Genomic DNA, 20,160 nt, shown 5'->3' on the forward strand with positions numbered 1-20,160 from the left:
ATTTTGTAAGGTATAATTCTGTTTCATACTACTGCTGATTGTTTCTTAAATTTCACCTGCATATTTACCTTTTCCTTTCTTATTAACCTTAAATCATTTATGATTTAATCAATGTGTATTGTGTTGACTTTGTATAAAGTGTGAAATTCAAAAATATTACAAAAAATTCCTGTATAGTCTCGGTCCAGAATCCTCAGTATTAAATCCTACATCATTACAGTATCAAAATCTAGAAATTAACATTGATGAGACACTATTATCTAGTCTACAAATCATATTACATTTTGTCAATTTTCCCAGTGTTACCTTTTTTCCGGTCCAGGATCCAATCCTGGAACACATGTTGCATTTTGTTGTCATCTCTTTTTAGTGTCATTTAATCAGGGACACATCATCAGTCTTTGTCTTGATGGCCTTGCACTGTTGATAAATATTGGCCTGTAATATTGTATAATGTCTCTCAATTTAAGTTTGATGAATACATCCAGACTATGCATTCTTGGCAAGATCTCTACAGAAGTAATGTATTCTTCTCAGTGCATTATATCAGGGCTTACATGATGTCCATGTGTCTCACTACTGCTGATGTTAATTATGATACCTTAGTTAAGGTAGTGCCTGCCAGGTGTATTCACTTAAAACTTATTATTTTTCCTTTTATAAGTAATAAATATCTAGTGGGGGTTACCTTAAGACTACATAAATATAACAGTAAGTAACATAGTTTCAAAAGTTAATTTTAGTGTGTATCGATGGTTCTTGCTAGAAACAATTATATGGTAGTGCTTGTCAAATGGTAATTTTCTGTTTCCACCCTTCTTTCAAAAATTAACTGGAATTCTTCAATAAGGAAGAGCTATTTTATAACACTCATGCTTTCTGTCTCTCTTTCTTTCTCTTTTATCCATCTACTAGAGGCCCAGTGCACAAATTCATGCACAAGGTGGGGGTCCCTCAGCCTGACTGGCAATTAGGGCCAATCAGGGCCATCTCGCCCAGTCCCAATCGGGGCCAGCCGGTGGAGGGGAGGGACTGTGGGAAGTTGGCCGGCTGTGGGAGGTTGGTCGTGGGAGCACATTGACCACCAAGGAGCAGCTCCTGTGTTGAGCGTCTCCCCCCAGTGGTCAGTGTGCTTCATAGCTACCAGCCGGTCATCCGGTCGTACAGTCGTAGTGATCACTTAGGCTTTTATATATATAGATGGATGTATAGCCATTAATTTTATTTCATAGGTCTGCTTAAAATTTCATTATTTTTGTTGCTCCAATTGTGTCAGATTTGGTCATTGGAAGCCCCTTCATGTTACCTTCTGTTGTATTTCAAAATGTTCTCAACAGGTTTTGAGCACCTCCTTACTTTTTGGCACCAAAAGATGTTTTAGGCTCATCTTGTTCTTTTTTATCTCCCAGCCTTATAGTCAGCAATTTCTCCAAGGAACCAGAATTTCTTTTATTAGATAATGGTATTTAGAAACCAAGAGCTGGGCAATAAGGGTGCTCATTGCTTCCAGAGTATCTTTGTTTGTTAGCCCTTTCAGCAGATATTGCTAGGGAAAATATGTATTTGTATACACTTATTTCTCTTTCTATATGTGTGTGTTTATGTATAATCTACCATTTATCTAAAGTAAACCACAAGCTTGTACTGGAATCTCTGTTTCCAATTCAACATTTCTAGGCTTTCCTTTTCCTTATATGTAATCTCTTTTTCCAACAATGTGGAATCTGGCTTTCATTATCAACAGTGTATTTACTCGTTCAATCCTGGAATACACATAAATGTAATTTCAGAATTGCTGATCCATATCTCTGGGATAACAAATTTACTTATTAGAGTATGATAGTTGTATACAGATTTTTGTTGTAAAGTATAGAATCAAAATACTATTTTACAAAGTTAATTAGGTTATGTATTTCCTTTTCCTCTTCTGTTTGGTTATTTATAATATATTTGAGTTTATTTAATGTTGTAAGTAATCAATTTTGGATTATCCCTCCATTTTGGTTGTCTTATTTTTTGGAATGTCTGAGATATTAACATTGGTCTGGAAGTCAAAACTATGCAAAAAGTCTATTCAGTTTGGAGTTTTGTCTGCTTTATTTATTTTATTGATTGTTTTTTGTTTCTTTTTGGGGGGAGGGATGTGGAGAGTAGTTCATTAATAGAAGTGGTTGATTTTTTTTTTTCATATGTGTAATTCTCTGTATAGTTGTACTAAGTTCTCACCTATTTTTCTGTGTGTGTGTATTTGGCTAGTTTACAGGATACCTAATTCAATGCCGCCCTCTTCTGTCAATGTAGCAAAACCCAGCTTCTTTAGTTAATTTTTCTTTTTCAGTGGTGATGGAAGGAGTTGTGTGTCCTCCAGCTTTATAGTTTGCCTTTGCATTTTGGAACTCTATATATTTTTTTCCTCTTCCTTCTATTCCCCTTTACCACTAAATTGCCAGAGATTGCTTCTCTCTTCCTTTTTGTGTTTTTCTCTGCCAGCAGGAGACTGCCACTTAAAGTCACTTTCCATTGGTCATTCTAGTTATACATCCACACTGATGTTTTCACACTCAAGGCAGGCTTACTCTTTTTGATGATGGTTTAAGACTGACTTTACACTCATCAGTAGTTCCCCTCTTCCTTCTTTCCAAGTTCTTTTCAGCCTGCCTTATGCTGCCTTTTGTGACAGGCAGGTGGTTTTCTGTGTGTGTGTCTATGTAGTTTTGTTTCGTCCTCTTGTTGTTTGATACAACTTTTGGAGAAAGTAGTGAGGGAATTGCCATTGGCTTTAACCTCCCAGAAGCATCAATTTTTTTTTTACTCTATTTTTTTTCTATTGTTAGACATTTAGATGTGTTTTGAAATATGACTGCCTATTTATGCAAACATCTAAAATTAACATTTAATTACATTCTCAACAATTTCATGGGTTTTGGAACATATTGTTTGATTATTCACTTTTCACATTTTATGCTGCTGTTCTTATCAAATATTTTTCTATTGTTATATTAAATACCCTTGTATTTAAATGTTAGTTTAATTATTTTTGGAAATGTTGCCTTTTTTAAGGTGTATGTATTTATTTGAATGCACTTCTTTATTTTACCCTATTAGAACTTCTATTTAAAATTCATTTTTCTTATGCACTTGAGTATCTCCTTTAGTGTGAGAGTATTTTTAGGAATACTTTTATGTTTTGTTTATCTGAGGAAGCCCATATTCTGTCTTCATTCTTCATAGTGTTTGTAGATGTGTGTAAGCATTTGAGGTTGATACATAAAGGGTGGGGCAAAAGTAGGTTTATAGTTGTGAGCATGTGGGACAGTTTATTTTTGTATTGTTACTTATTTATTAATTATTATATTATTTATATTATAACTTCTGCCCACCCCTGTATATATAAAAATATATATTTTACAGAGAGTTAGTTTTTGCATTTTGTGATTAGCACTTTGCAAATTGTCATTGTGTTCTTACTGTCATTGTTGCTATGAGAAAGACTGCTGTAAGTCTAATGGTTAGTCCTCTTTGGTCTCCTCTCTCTAGCTGCATTAATATTGTCTCTTTGTATCAGTTTTCCTAATTTGTCTACTTGTTGAGTTTGGGTTGGTTTTTTGTTTTTGTTTTGTGTTTTTTTTTGCCATCATGGAATTCATTGGACTTCCTTTATGAATGAATTCATGTATTTGATAACTTCTTATGGATATTTTTTAGCAATAGCTTCTTTATTATTTGTCCATTCTATATTTCTGGGATTTTAATTAAATACATATAGAAATTCTTATCATATCTGCCAAATCTCTTATTTGTTTTCTGTTTCTTGTTTCCTCTGATATGCTTTCTATGTAATTTCTTCAATTCTATCTTCAGTTTCAGTAATTCTCTTTTCAGCTTTGTCTAATTTCTTGTTTGACCCCTATTTTGAGATTTTTTTTTTCTTGGCTTAAATTCAGCAATGTTTTTCTTTTGTAAAACATGTATTTATTTATTTATTTATTTTAAATATATTTTTATTGATTTTAGAGAGGAAGAAAGAAGAAGATAGAAACATCAATGATGAAAGAGAATCATTGATTGGCTGCCTCCTGCACACCCCACACTGGGGATCGAGCCCACAACCTAGGCATGTGCACTGACCCAGAATCGAACCATGACCTCCTGGTTCATAGGTCAATGCTCAACTACTGAGCCATGCCGGCCTGACTATATTTATTTTTAAAGTCTAGTCTTGCTTCATCATTTTTGTGATTTCATGTTTACTTAATTAGATGTCTTTTAGATAGTTTTAAAAATATTTTGTGTGTGCCCTGGCCGGTTTTGCTCAGTGGATAGAGCGTCAGCCTGTGGACTGAGGGGTCCCGGGTTCGATTCCGGTCAAGGGCATGTACCTTGGTTGCAGGCACATCCCCAGTAGGGGGTGTGCAGGAGGCAGCTGATTGATGTTTCTAACTCTCTATCCCTCTCCCTTCCTCTCTATAAAAAATCAATAAAATATATTAAAAAAATACTTTGTGCATGAAAATTCTAATTCTGGATTTATTTTTTATGTTAAATTATTTTGTTGTTACCTTCTTAACTTGTAATTACAAATGCATTTATGCCTTTATCTGAATTGGCTGACTACATATTTCATAAGGGAATAAAACTCTTATGTCTGTTTCTTTACATCTTAATATATAATATATAATTTATAGCCTGGTATAGCTGAGTTCCTAAAATAAAGTCATTGAAAGGAGTCCCCACTTTTTTTCTCACTTACTTCACTGTTAGATAAAGTAAACATTTAAATACTTTTTTAAAAAAGGAAATGCTCCACTAATGGGTATGCACCCATTGCCTATTTCACTCATATGCACCCTTGCCCATTCCACAATGTTTTCACTTTTGTCCTGTCAGTTAGCCTAGATTCTTAGGTAATCTTTTTCTTAAATCTCATTTTTTGGTGGTATTTAGCATTCCAGAAAAGTTACACATCAGCCATTCTTATTTAATCAAAATAATCTGTATTGTCTGCTAGAAGCTGTTGAATTTTTATATTTAAGTTTGAATGTATCATCTGAATATGGCTTCTTTTTGAGTGTCTATTAGTAATTTTGTAAAGCACTAAATGACACCTGTTTATCTGCAGACTGATCTTTATTCTCATTAGGGAATTTCCTTCTGCATTTTCTTTATAATGACTTCTGTAATATCTATTGTGATTTCTCCCCAGGTTTCCCTTGTATAATTTAGTTTTTTAATTAACACCTTGAACTTTCTCATACTATTTTCACTTCTTTATTCTTCTGAGTTCTAGACATTTTCAAGTCTATCTTCTATTTATCCAATTCATCTTTATGTGGACAAAGCAGGTTTACACCATTTCAAATGAGGTTTTTAATTCAAATACATTTATTTAATATCTACATGAAATATTTTGTGACATAAAATTATTCCTACTTTGTGCATACTTCTATGATTGAATCACTCTCTTGAATCTTTCTGAGACTAAAAATCAGAAAAAATCTAATATGTTATCTTCACTTTGTAGTCTCATTTCAGAGAAGATATTTAATTCTGAAGATTCTAGAAAGTTCTTTCCACGTAGAAAGTTGTTTCACATATCTGCTGATATTTTTTTTACTCATTGGGAAAAAGCACTACAGGTAATCAACCATCTGTGGTCTTTTCCATGAAAAGGCCAAAGACGGTAGATTACCTGTTTCTGCTTCAATTCTGAGAAGAAGTTTTGCCAGACTAGTCCTTTGCTAGTTAAGACTGACCAGCACCAGTCTGGTCAGGATAGAACACTTTTTTTTTTTTTAGGTTGCAGTTAAAGCCTCCTTTTTGGAAGGAAATGAACTTTTTTTCTGAAAAAAGCTTTATTGTTTTTATTTGGTCCAATGCATGGAAGAGGGCTTAGGTTGGTTAAAAGAATGGCTAGTAATTTTGGGGAGAAGCTCAGGTAAAAGCCAGACACCAGGGGATGCAGAAGGCCCCTCAAAGGCCTCTGGGGCCCTGACCGGTTTGGCTCAGTGGATAGAGTGTCGGCCTGCGGACTGAGGGGTCCTGGGTTCGATTCCGGTCAAGGGCATGTATCTTGGTTGTGGGCACATCCCCAGTAAGGGGTGTGTAGGAGGCAGCTGATCGATGTTTCTCTCTCATCGATGTTTCTAATTCACTATCCCTCTCCCTTCCTCTCTGTAAAAAATCAATAAAATATATTTAAAAAAAAAAAAAAAAAAAGGCCTCTGGGCTCCAAAGGCTCCTAGTCGTGCTTGAGGGTGAGCCTTTTGAAGAGGTACTTGTCCAGCCCAGCCTGGGGACCAGTTGCCTGAGGAGTTGAGTCAGGTGTTGCCCATCTTCCTGATGAGTTTCACCTCCTCACCCACGAAGCGGTTTTCCCAGAAGTCACGGAGCTGAGCTCTGTGCGGGTAGATACCAGGGCAGGCAGCTCCAAGAAGGCCTGGTTCCGGCTCCTCTCCAAGGCCATGGCAGCTTCCCTGGCGTCCTGAGTTTTGCCACTCAATGTGGGAAGGCTTCAGCACGTCCTGGAAGAGAAGGCGGCCACCGCGCTGGTTTTGCAACTTTAAGAGATGCTCAGCGCCCTTGCACTGCTCCTGGGCCTTCTCCTAGGCCTAGGCCAACTCTTGGGAGCAGTAGCCCACACCCTTGAGAGCCACATCGTCACGTCACGGTGGAAATAGGAGCCCAGAGAGAGGTAGGTGTGGGGGGCCTGCAGATGCAGGGTGGGCAGGCCGTTGACCGCAGCCTCCCCCTTGGTGGAATGATTTTGATGAATTTGGGAGCTCATGGTTAAAGTAGGAAAAAAACGGTGTGTTGGCTGGTCTCAGAGATGGTTCTGAAAGTGGTGACTGGATAAGAAACAGGAGAGTGGTCTGAGGCTGGAAAAGGGGGTGTCCTTAGGTCTGTTCCTTCCAAACATTGTTGAAACAAGACAAATCCGGACCCCCAAGGGCACTATCAGAAAATGAACTTTTAACTTAATGGTAAACACTTTTCTGTGGGATTCTGAGATTAAGACTTTGAATACTAGCTACTCACCCATTTAGCCAACATATGAGTTTAAAGGTAGTTAACCAGACATATTTTTCTTTTTTTCACTGCTCAAAATTATTTTAACAGAAACTTCTTCTCTCTCTCTCTTCACTCTTTCTCTCTCTCACACACACACACACATGTTGCTATCAGGAAGATATGTTTGAATCACTTAATTTAATTCTTTGCATTAAGTTTGTAATTAAAAAATTGAAACTATATTTTATGGGGGGAAATTAACCAATCTTTCTGCTTCAGGAGAAATTATCAAGTTTTTCTACTGACATTTGGGCCATCCACTCAAAAAGAAACATTTCTGAGTAATCTTTCTGCCCTTATTATTATTTCTCCTGCATTACAAAAACAATACCCATTACCCTCCAACGCGTAGTATGTAGTTATTCTTCTTGTGCAGACACCTCATCGTCTGCCTTTATCCCCCACACTTGGGTATATTAGTGTAAATTTACCAGTGTCCCTTATGCCTATCTTGCAGACCAGGCATTCTTTCACAGAAGAGGGAATCACATAGCACAAAATTCTAGCTTTTGACATCGTTCTGGTTTCCAAGTATAGATACTTTTTTTTTCTTAATTTATTTTATAATGATATATCCTTTATCTGAATACTTTAATGTTTCAAAGATGTCTTAATAGTTATATATAAAGTCAGATCTTTATAGAATTGATTAGCAAATTAGTCCAGTTAGTGAATATTTATTGAGTACCTACTATGAGCATAGTACTTTGAGTTACAATTGAAGTCAAAAGAGTTGTCTTTTGCTATCTACAATTTAGCTAAGAAAATAAGATATATACATATGTGAACCTAAGAAAAATATTACTAAGGAATTGTGAGACCATGACAGTGAAAATTTCTGATATTCAGTAAAATAGATGATTTCATACAAGGAAACTGTCACAGGTAAGTGTTTGAAAATCAATGTGAATAGAAAGCAAGTTATTGAGAAACATTTTGACTGGAGACGAAATAACAGGGATTATACCAGGATGTCATAATCCTAGAGTGAGAACTATGGTTAGAGGAGTTGATTAGGTTGTTTGTGGATGGCCTGGAATGCTAAGATAAAGTTTGTGCTGTAAGTAATGTGGGTTTGATATAAGGAAAATGGCTGTTGTAATGAGGTTAGAGCAGTAGCCAAAGGCAAAGAGAAGTAGTCAGTGAGGGCATCCTCGGGGAATCCAGCTCCAGGATAGTGTGGATGGGACTTAGAGTGGGCAGGGTATGCCTGGTGAAGGATGTCACAATAGAAAACTCACAGGACATGGTAACTGTGGGGTGAGTTGTGTAAGATCAAAACAGTTTTGTTAATTATAAGGGACATTGTGTATGAGGTCGCTCTTTCAACTTCATTAAGTTGTGGAATTTATATTATGAATGATGTAAGAAAATAAAGCATGACAGTGTGACAAGTCCCAGGTCTAGGAATAATTGACACAATAATGAACTGCTTGTTTCTCAGGCCAGACGTCTGGTGCTTTTGGCTGCCGTGTTTTACCCCACTGCACCCTGGCTCTGCACTGCATCGGTTCAGGTCTTTCCTATTTAACAAAGTCACAGTGCTGCCACCCAGAGTTTTATTGAACAATGATTTTTTCTTAATTCCCTCATTCCACACATACTGATTGAGCATCTACAGTATGGACAAGGCATTGTGCTATGCACAGAGAATAAAAGAGATGAAAACTCCCATGAGTTCATAAGTAAACCCAAGTGCATTTTCACGAGTACTTTATTATTGAGATTTTAGGTCATAGTTCTTTCAAATGAGCGGGAGGAAAATGCTTTCATTTGGAAAAGACTGTTTTGTTTTCCTCAAATTCTGTCAACAGGTAGACTGCATTTTCCTGCAATTTGGGAAATTTACAAACACCAAACATTTATTTTCATCTCCACTAGGGGACAGTGTGTTACCATTAGATTTTTTCCTCTTCCAAATCAGCAAAATGTATAGATTTTTTAAATTTGAAATTAATTATTTTATAAATGTAACAAAACTGTTAAAATGCTTATAAAGTCTACAATTTAGGGCTTTTGTAATTGTATATTGTATAGATAGATATCGATATTTGTAGATCTCTGTATATATACTTTTATTTGTTTATATAGAGTGTTTGAAATTTGTGGCACTTAGGTGATTTTTGCATGAGTTCACCAAAACAAGGATGGAAGGAAGAAGAATATTTATATCAAAATATAAGCATCTGAATTTCAGGACAGCTTTGTAGCTCATAAGAATTTAATTAGGCTTTCGGCATGGAATTTACTGAGACATCCTAAAGTTTACCCTTCAAGAAGGGCTGTGTAATCCCTTGAGACATCTGAAGCCTAAATATATATACATATATTTTCCTTTATAGTTTTCCTTTTAACTGAGTTACAATTGAAGTTCATTGTGTTCTTTAGGTATGATATGTATAGAAGATGATTATCTCTAAGATTTCCTTTCCGGTTGTCTATAAAGATTTGGACAACAATGATGTCATAGCTCTTCCTGCTATTCTTTGAGACAGTGTTCTACAAAATCCACATGAACGTGATTCTAACAGCATACCATCATTTGTATTCAGAGAACTAAATTTGATTTATTATCATATAAAATTATATGTAAAATAACACCATCATTTGTTTACACCTCTTTCATTCAAATATTGAGACCTGTGTAGTACAATGATAGCATTTAATGTTTTAAAATATACTTTTAAAGAGTTTTTTGAGTTTATGTATACTGGTAACAGTTTTGCCAAAGGTGTCATTTGAGAATATTGAAAGGGACGGTAAGAATTCTGAAGACATGGGCTAATATTATAGGAGAGTGACTGTTTGTACACACCGCAAGGTACAGCTTCTTAGTCATTTGCTTCTGGAACTGCAGACTTTCCTTGTCCAAGTTGTGAGGTGGGTGGTGGGGAGCAGAGAAAGGAGGAGCTGCTCTGAATTGTGGAGGTGCTGCTGTCATTCTCCGTCTTCTGTCAGCAGAAAGCTGAGACCTTGTGAATTGTTCTTATGATTCTTTCTTGGGCCTTAGTATGTAGTTGCCTCAAAAAACTAAAAATGGAACTCCCATTTGACCCAGTGTTCCCACTTCTAGGAATATATCCCAAGAAGACTGAAACACCAATGAGAAAGGATATATGCACCCCTATGTTCATAGCGGCATAATTTACCATAGCTAAGATTTGGAAACAGCCTAAGTGCCCATCAGCAGATGAGTGGATTAAAAAACTGGTACATCTACACAATGGAATACTATGCTGCGGTAAAAAAGAAGGAATTCTTACCATTTGCAACAGCATGGATGGAACTGGAGAGCATTATTCTAAGTGAAATAAGCCAGTCAGAGAAAGATAAATATCACATGATCTCACTCATTTATGGAATATAATGAACAATATAAACTGATGAACAAAAACAGATCCAGAGACAGGGAAGCATTGATCAGACCATCAAACCACAGAGGGAAGGTAGGGGAGGGTGGGGGTAAGGGGGAGAGATCAACCAAAGGATTTGTATGCATGCATATAAGCCTAACACAGTAGTCGGCAAACTCATTAGTCAACAGAGCCAAATATCAACAGTACTTCTTCAAAATAGACTTGCCCAGGCCGAAAACCGACTTCTGCGCATGGGCCACAAAGTTTCAATCGCACTGTATGCGTGCACTCACGGGGTATTTTGTGGAAGAGCCACACTCAAGGGGCCAAAGAGCTGCATGTGGCTCACTAGCTGCAGTTTGCCGACCACAGGCTAATCAGTGAACACAGACAATGGGGGTGAGGGCATGAGTGAGGAAGTGGGGGGCAATGGGGATAGGGACACATATGTAATACCTTAATCAATAAAGAAATTTTTAAAAATTCAAACAAACTTTAACCAAATGTCTGTGAAGCATTTTCACATGCCTCATCTCATTTGATCCTCATAGAAGTCCTGGAGTAGGTAGATAGGAGACTCAGTAGAATCCTATTTTCTTTTCATTAGCCAGAAAACAGATTTAGAAAGTTTAGAAACTTGACCTGACTGAAAAGAAGTAAGAAATGTGGAACTTGAGAATTACTTCAGGTTTTCTCACTGTGCAGAATATAGTCAAACACTACTGCAGTTAAATATTTTACCCTTTGTTCTCCCTGCATGATCTACAATAATAATCTGCTTCATGTTGATATTTACTGCTGTGTTGCTGACAGTTACTTGAAAGAGAAGTTAGGGTGCTTCACTGGTCTGGAAAAAGTTTAGCTAAATCAGAAAGCAGGTCTAATTAAACAAATATATATATATATCGCTGGCACCAATCACACACATGTGTTTCCCCATCAGTCATTGTCCATCGTGAATTTGGTTGACACTTCTATTATAGAAAAAAGACAAATAGCAGTATTAAAATATTTCTAATTAATTTCCTTTCAATGTGCACAAATTCGTGCACCAGGCTTCTAGTGATAATATAAAATAAGTAATTGCAATTATAGCAATAATGCAGACTTTAACACATATCATTAAAGCTATTCCTGTTTTTCTTTAAATTCAACAAATGTTGGATTTTTATGCATGGGTGTGTAAACATTGTTGTGCCATGTTTATAGCTAGTGCTCTTTATGGCTGGTGAGTAGAAATCAAAGTAAATCTGAAGCCTGGAAATTGCTAGAGTTACAGATGGTAAATAAAGTGCTGATAAATTTAATTTAGGTAATTTTTTCTTTACTTCTTACTATGGGAATTTGGGTACCCACTTTTCCTGTAATACCTTTGGAAAGTCTAGCTTCCATGCCACAATAAAAGTTAATCATAATTTCTTGTTCCCCAAATATTTCTTGTTTATTCTGGACTCTGCAATTAAACACATACCTTTTTTGAAAAATAATGCAATTTGTTTTTTAGATCCACAGAAATAGTGAGACGATCATACTGAGTTCATATCTGGCCTGCACTCAGTTTCCCCTATTAACAACTACAACTACAGTCCAGAGTTTGTTCAGATTTCCTTAGTTTTACCTAATGTTGTTTCTTTTCTTTCTTTCTTTCCTTCTTTCTTTCCTTCCTTCCTTCTTTCTTTTTTTTTTTATTTTTATTCCTGGATACCATATGACTTTTGTTGTCAGGTCTTCTTAGGTTCCTCTTGGCTGTGACAGTTTCTCAGATTTCCCTTGTTTTTGATGATCTTGACAGTTTTGAGAAGTACTGGACAGATATATTGTGGGAGACCCCTCTATTGGAATTCATTTGATGGTTTTCTCATGAGTAAGACTGGGGTTACTGGTTTTGGGGAGGAAGACCACAAAGGTGAATGACATTTGCATCCCATCATATCAAGAGTGCACATCATCAACATGATTTTCCAGTGTTCAGGTTTACCTTGCTTCCTTGGTGTTAACATTAGACATTTATATTACATGATATTTGGAACACACAAAGACATTCACGAATATATACTTATTCATACACTAGAGGTCTGGTGCACGAAATACATGCACTTGGTGGGGGGGAGGTCCCTCAGTCCAGCCTGCACCCTCTCGCAGTCTGGGAGCCCTCGGGGGATGTACGACTGACGGCTTAGGCCCGCTTCCCCAGGGCTGCGGGCCTAAGCCGTCAGTCGGACATCTTTAGCACTGCTGCAGAGGTGGGAGAGGCTCCGGCCACCACCACTGCGCTCACCAGCTGTGAGCCTGGCTCAGGGCTTCTGGCTGAGTGGCGCTTCCACTGTGGGAGCGCACTGACCACCAGGGGGCAGCTCCTGCATTGAGCATCTGCCCCCTGGTGGTCAGTGCGCATCATAGCGACCAGTCGTTCTGAATGGCCGTTCAGTCGATTTGCATATTAGCCTTTTATTATATAGGATATGTGTGAATGATAATAAAATGACCACCTGTAATGCCTTTTCACTCTCCATCCTGGTTAAGGGTTAATGACAGTTTTGGATACCCACAGGCATCAAGAAATGCTTTTTTAAAAGACCTATTTGAATGTGCATTTTTTCAACCTGTGTCATCAATACTTTTATAGACATCTAGACTTGTGAGATGAGTTTGCAATCCATAATTGCTTGACTATCTGATCTTTGTATCCACTAGAATTTTGTGTATCACACCATTTTATTTAATTACTTTTTAAATTTCCATATTTTTTAAAGATGAAATGATCAATAGAGATGAGGCAGACAGGGAAAACAAATATGCAGTGGAATAACAGGTTCCACTAAATTCTCACCAAATTCTAATCTTTCCAAATGATGCCTATAAAATATGCAGGAATAAATGAATTTTAAGGAATATTCCTACTTAAGTTCTTAATTAGCTAAAGATATGTAAGTTATGGAGCTATGAAAATGAGCATAGAAAATTTTTTTCAAGATATGGAAATGTTATTTTTCTAACCCTACAATCTTAAATAGATTTTTTTTCCTCCTTTATTTGTTACTGTGCTGCTTTCACTTTGACAAGTATAAGCTGGTTTCAAAGAGGCTACACAGATAGCCTTTTTCTGTTTATTTTCTAAGGGGAAATTTTAATTAGCATCATCTGTTTTATGTTACAATTTAATAAATGAGATTTGGGAGTAGACATGCATTATGAACCCTGTGACACTGTAATTAATTAATCAAGAGTGACAAATATATATCTATAGTTGGCTTGTATCTTATTCAGTTTGAGAATACTTATTGCTTTGTTCATGAGTGATGTGGCATATAAGTGGATCACATTTTAAGCCCAAACATATTTGGCTTTAGAATTATTTGTTTTATGTGATTTAGGTCTTGTGATATTTGGACGCCAGTACAGCATTTGAAATCCAATATTGAAATGTCCTTAAAACCCACATGCAGGAAGCCAAGTAGCCACCATTCAGCCCCTTGTGTGTCCTTCCCAGCTTCACCCTTTAGAACCAGATCCAGGAAGTTGATGAAAAGAGTAGCTTAACAGAGGTGGTCTCTCACCACCATCCTCATAGATGAGAAACTGAGGGCCGGGCATGGTGGCAATGGTAAATTCTTCTTTGTACTAGCGCCAAGGCTTCTGGCTAAACATGCAAATAGGAGTAAACAAAGAAACCAAATAGTGGTCATTGTTAACAAATGAGTTAAACTGAAAGAGTGATGATATCTCTATCATAGAGCCTCCTTTGCTTTGAATTCCTTATAATTTATGGAGTGTAACCATGTGTTAGGCATTGAGCTAAGTGTTTCATATTCAAAGATAAAATGAAAAATTCTTTGCATCTAGAAACATCATGTGGTGAAATAAATGGTCAACTAAAAAGACTATTTAGAATTCAGTGTGCTAGAGGAATTCACAGCTGTGGAAACAGATTCGTCTCACCCAAATTTGGCTGGAGGCTAGGAGTTAGGGTCGATTTCAAGAGTCACTGATATGTGGGTGGAACCACAAAGAGTAACTCGGGTCAGCTAAGCTGGGAAGGGAATGGGAAAGCTTTTCTGGCAAAGGGATGAGCTGGTGCAAAGGGATGAAGCTTAGGGAAAAGGCTTGCTTGGGCAATCTTCACCAGTTGTGTGTGGCCTGGAGATTTGAGTGTTTTTTTAAGGAGAGGCTGGAAGGATTAAAGATCTTGTCTTTACCAGGTAAATGGTTCAGACTTGATCCTGAAGTTTGAAGTAGCCGTCAGAGGATTTTAGGCAGGAAAGGGATGGGGTCAGATTGATATTTTAAAATAAGTATTTTGACTGCTGGGTGAGAAACAGGGTGACACAGTATAAGACTTTAGAGCAGTGGTTCTCAACCTGTGGGTCGCGACCCCTTTGGGAGTCGAACGGCCCTTTCACAGGGGTCGCCTAAGACCATCAGAAAACACATATATAATTACATATCGTTTTTGTGATTAATCACTATGCTTTAATTATGTTCAATTTGTAACAATGAAAATACATCCTGCATATCAGATATTTACATGACGATTCATAACAGTAGCAAAATTACAGTTATGAAGTAGCAACGAAAATAATTTTATGGTTGGGGGTCACCACAACATGAGGAACTGTATTAAAGGGTCGCGGCATTAGAAGGTTGAGAACCACTGCTTTAGAGAGATTGTTTATGGGATTGTTCCAGTAATTCAGGGCGGAGACATTTTGCTGGCAGGGGCAGTTTGAGGGGAGAATATTAATTCAAGAAACATGAAGGAAGCAGAAGCAATAGGTGCAGGTGACACTTTGTTGTAAGGCGTAAGGTTGATGCCGGGTTCAGAGACTGATGACCAGATCCCACTTTTGGAACATAGCACAATTCTTCACCCAGACACCTTAAAGATGTTAGCAGTTTCCACTTTTCATTTCCCCTCATAGTGTCACTTCTTCATAGTGTCAAGAAGCCCAAATGATTAGAATAAATATATTTAAATAGGCAATATGATTTCAAAGACAAAACAACATTTAACAACTTGTGAGATAACTCATTTCACAAATTTGCCTGATCTTACTGAAACGTGGGGTTCAGGGTACAGACTTCTTCTTGTGGGTTCTTGTCCCACAAAGATGAAGAATAAATTTGTGGACTAACATATTTCTTTAATAAAAATGTAGAAGTTTATTGGAAGCATATACAAATTCCATCTGGGCAGATCTCCTCGGGAGAGACCCCCAAATGGGAAATGCCTGCTTGCTCTCTCTCTCTCTCTAATGGGCAAAATAAAATAAAAAAATCCTGCCTCGTGTCCCTTTGTCTCCGGTTTATACATGCTGTAGTTCTTTGTTTGAACCTGACTCTTTCTAATTGGACCTTTCATTAATTTAGGGCCCCCAAGCTGTCCTCATTGGTTCTTTTGTTAAATCATATCAGTTTCAAAGGCCAAAGCCCATGTGGTACCCCCTTTCTCTCTCCCCCCCTTACCTTACAACATTTCTCTATCTGCTGTGAAAATCTGTTTTCCTCTTTGTGCCATTTGTTGTCATTTCTCTATCCTCTGTGGAAGTTTGTTTCCTTTTTCCCCATACAGCAGGTCTTCAGGTTACATGGGAGAGCCATTCCTACGGCGCGATGTAACGCGATTTTCGCCCTAAGTCAGAACCCACCGACATAAGCACCTACGTCACTCACATGGAGCACATGCACAGCAGTAATGAAGTGAAACAGTAAAAAACATTTAAAGATAACAATTCCTGACGTTTACTTGTGGTAAATAAATAATAAAAAACAAAGCACATACGTACATACGTCAAAATGACAGAACTTTTTTTTATATATATAAATAAATGGGAGATGGCAACGTAACCACGAAACAAGGTACGTCGAGTCCAATGTAACCCGAGGACTGTCTATACTCTGTGGCTTTTCCTTATCTTCTGTGAATGTATGTCTTCCTCTCCCCTTATCCTGTGGCACCTTTTTTGTCTCTGAATGTATGCCTTCTGGTGGCTCCAAACCCTCACCTATGCATTCCTCCCCCATGGACCCTCTTTATTTCTAAAATTCCCTAAACCTGCTTATTTTATCCCTAAAACTCCTTTTATTACTTTACAAAAAAGCCAGTTTCCTTTCCAGTTCCCCTCCCTTCCCCCACACTAGTACAAACAGTTTATAAGTCTGTCAGAGGACACCCAGGAGCAAGATGAAGAAAAGGCTTGCATTATCAATGAAATAGTCAAATTTCAGTGAAGAGCTAAAGTTGGTCAGATACTGGATTAAAAGAAAACTAGCGTCCCAGTGCATGACATTCGTCCACTGGGGAGGGGTCTCTCAGCCCAGCCTGCTCCCTCTCCTAGTTGGACATCCCCCAAGGGGTTCTTAGCGTTGCTGTGGAGGCTATCCCCTCCGCTGCTGCACTCGCCAGTCATGAGCCTGGCTTCTGGCTGAGCAGCACTCCCCCTGTGGGAGTGCACTGACCACCAGGGGGCAGCTCCTGCATTGAGTGTCTGCCCCCTGGTGGTCAGTGCGTGTCATAGCGACCAGTCATTCCACTGTTCAGACAATTTGCATATTGGGATTTTATTATATAGGACTAGAGGTCCGGTGCAGGAAATTTGTGCAGGGGGATGTGTCCCTTAGCCCAGCCTGCACCCTCTCCAATCTGGACCCCTCGAGGGATATCCAACTGCCTGTTTAGGCCTGATCCCAACGGGATCGGACATCCTTCTCACAATCCAGGACTGATGGCTCCCAACCACTCGCCTGCCTGCCTGCCTGTCTGATTGCCCCTAACAGCTTATGCCTGCCATCCTGATCACACCCTAACCACTCCCCTGCCGGCCTGATCAACGCCTAACTGCTCCCCTGCTGGCCCGATTCCCCCAACTGCCCTCCCCTGCCAGCCTGGTTGCCCCCAACTGCCCTCCCTTGCTGGCCTGGTCACCCCTTACTGCCCTCCCCTGCAGGCCTGGTCCCCCTCAACTGACCTCCCCTGCCAGCCTGATTGCCCCCAACTACCCTTCCTTGCTGGCCTGGTCACCCCTTACTGCCCTCCCCTGCAGGCCTGGACCCCTCAACTGTCCTCCCCTGCAGGCCTGGTCCCTCCCAACTGCCCTAACTTATAGGCCTGGTCCCCCCTAACTGCCCTCTCCTGCTGGTCTGGTCACCCCCAACTGCCCTCCCCTGAAGGGCTGGTTGCTCCCAACTGCTCTCCCCTGCAGGCCTGGTCCCTCCCCACTATCCTCCCCTGCAGGCCTGGTCCCCCCAACTGTCCTTTCCTGTAGGCCTGGTCCCCCTTAACTGCCCTCCCCTGCTGGCCTGATTGCCCACAACTGCCCTCCCCTGCTAGCCATCTTTGACCACAGGGGGCGGCCATCTTGTGTGTTGGAGTGATGGTCAATTTGCATATTACCTCTTTATTAAATAGATAATCTTTTGTTTCATACTGTTAGCATTTGAAATTACATCAGTTTTTTTCTAGTGATCTTCATTAGATAATTTTTATCTTTAATGAAAGGTGCTTGCAAAAGCATTTTTCCTTTATTTGGGGAAAACCAAGTCCCTGCCTGTGGCTATGGGCTGAGCTTCATAGAATTCCAAGGCCAGAGAGTAGCCGACCTTAAACAGTAGCTCCTTGAACTCATAGAAACAGAATAGAATGGTCTTTAACAGGAGCTGAGGGATGGAGGAGATGAGGAGATAGTGGCCAAACGGTACAAAATTCCAGTTACAAGGTGAATAAGTTCTGAGAATTGTACAGCATGGTGATTATAGTTAACAATATTGTATTGTATAATTGAAAGTTGCTAAGAGAGTAGACCTTAAATGTTTTTATACTCCCCCCCCTACCCCCCGCCGAATCAAATGGTAACTATGAAGTGATAGATGTGGTAACTATTCTCTTCATAATTTGATAATATCTATATTATAAAAGCCTAAGCAACCTTTACGACATGAACAGCCGGTCAACCAGTTGCTATGACATGCCCTGACCACCAGGGGGCAGACACTCAATGCAAGAGCTGCCCCCTGGTGGTCAGTGTGCTCTCACAGCCAACCTCCCGTGGCTGACCAACGTCCTCTGGTCCCTCCCCCAGCTGGCCAACCTCCTGAGGACTTTCCCCCTGGCCGGCCCCAGCTGCAGTTCCTCCCCCCACCGCCCCGCCATCCAACCTCCCACAGCCCCTCCCTCCCTGGCCTGCTTGGTCCTGCCCCCAATAGGCCCTGATCACTGGCCAGGCCGAGGTACCCTACCCATTCACCAATTGTGCACTGGGCTGCTACTATCTATATATATAAAACCCTAATATGCAAATAAACCAAATGGTGGAACAACCAGTTGCTATGACATGCACTGACCACCAGGGGGTACGCGTGGAACATGACTGGTGTCGGCCGCAGCCTGATGGTGGAGCAGGTGAGTGGGGGCACCAGACCAAGGTGGGGTGCTGGTTGCTGTAATCGGGGTGAGCCGCTGGTGGTTACTGAAAATTCTTTGCTCCCGTGCGCCATAGTCCTGCCTGGCGCTCACACCTGCTGCAGGTGCTGGCCCCGCTCGTCCTTCAGGGCTTCTCCACCTCGCCCTGCTCCTGAGGGGCGATCAGGGCCAGCAGCCACCTCTCACACCCACTGCTGGCGCCAGAGCCACCACTCTCACTTACTGCCGGTGCCGGCCCTGCTCACACCCGCAGCTGGCATTTGCACCTGCTGACGGTGCCAGCCCCAATTGCTCCGTACTGTCAACGGGTGCGAGTGGGGCCTGCACTGTCAGTGCATGGGAGCAGTGGTGGTGGGAGTGGGGCTGCTGGCAGATGGGACCAGGGGCTGCAGTGGGAGGGCCAGGCGGGGTATGGAGGATGGGCCGAGACCCGCCCCTGTGCCCACCGCAGCCTTGAGGCCCACAGTTCCTTTCAAGGTGCATGAATTCATGCACTGGGCCTCTAGTGTGTGTGTGTGTGTGTGTGTGTGTGTGTGTGTGTGTGTATACACACACACACACACACATATGTATGTATGTATATATATACATATACACATATATATCATTGAGTTGTGTGTGTGTGTGTGTATATATATATATATATATATATATATAATTGAGTTGTGTCTCTGAAACTTATACAATATTATGTGTCAGTTATATCTCTATGAAGCTGGGGAAAACATTTAAATAAATGAATATTTATTTTTAAAGTAACTCTTTACTAAATTTAGCATGTGACATCTTTCCAAAATATTGTTTTACCCTTTCTTTTCAGGATGAGCAGAAGCTCCAAGACAGTTTAAGGCAAGGGGCCACAATAATTGCTACGCTCATCAAAGAGAGAAATTCTGCATTCATTGGTCAGCTACTGGTAGCATGAAGGATACAGAGAAAATTGCCTACTGAGTTTAAAGAAATGTTTAAGTTCCTCTGTCCTGCTTCCCCTCCCTGTTGTGTGTGGTAGCATATTTAAGTTGTCTTTTATGTCTCATAATTTGTAGGATATGATGCTTGGGTTATAAAAGTGGATTAATGTTTTATATTTGTGAAATAAAAATTTACTTTCATGCATGTCATATTTAAATTGCCCAAACAGGTAAGGTAAGGATAGGTAAGTGGAAAATAATGGCCTTCATATAATCTTTTTACAAAAGTATGAAAGATCAATAGAAACAATCATGTGTGAGCTAATCCTCCAAGGAATGAGAACTTAGAAATCTTAAACTATTCTCTCTGTGTTAATTACTAAATCACACTGTAATGAAACTAATAGAT

At 39.6% G+C, this 20,160-nt stretch overlaps 1 protein-coding gene across 1 annotated transcript in view; it reads left to right on the forward strand.

Annotated features, from left to right (window-relative positions):
* The window catches only part of CRPPA (CDP-L-ribitol pyrophosphorylase A), a 166,778-nt gene extending 146,826 nt beyond the window's left edge, over positions 1–19,952 (forward strand). Inside the window, exon 10 of the mRNA XM_036328006.1 lies at positions 19,661–19,952. Coding sequence (XP_036183899.1) covers positions 19,661–19,765 — 105 coding nt within the window. The 3' untranslated portion in view covers positions 19,766–19,952. The remainder of the gene's footprint in view (positions 1–19,660) is intronic.
* Positions 19,953–20,160: the final 208 nt, after the last annotated feature.

This window comes from Myotis myotis, unplaced genomic scaffold, assembly GCF_014108235.1.
Source record: "Myotis myotis isolate mMyoMyo1 unplaced genomic scaffold, mMyoMyo1.p scaffold_m19_p_11, whole genome shotgun sequence".
Lineage (NCBI taxonomy): Eukaryota > Metazoa > Chordata > Mammalia > Chiroptera > Vespertilionidae > Myotis > Myotis myotis.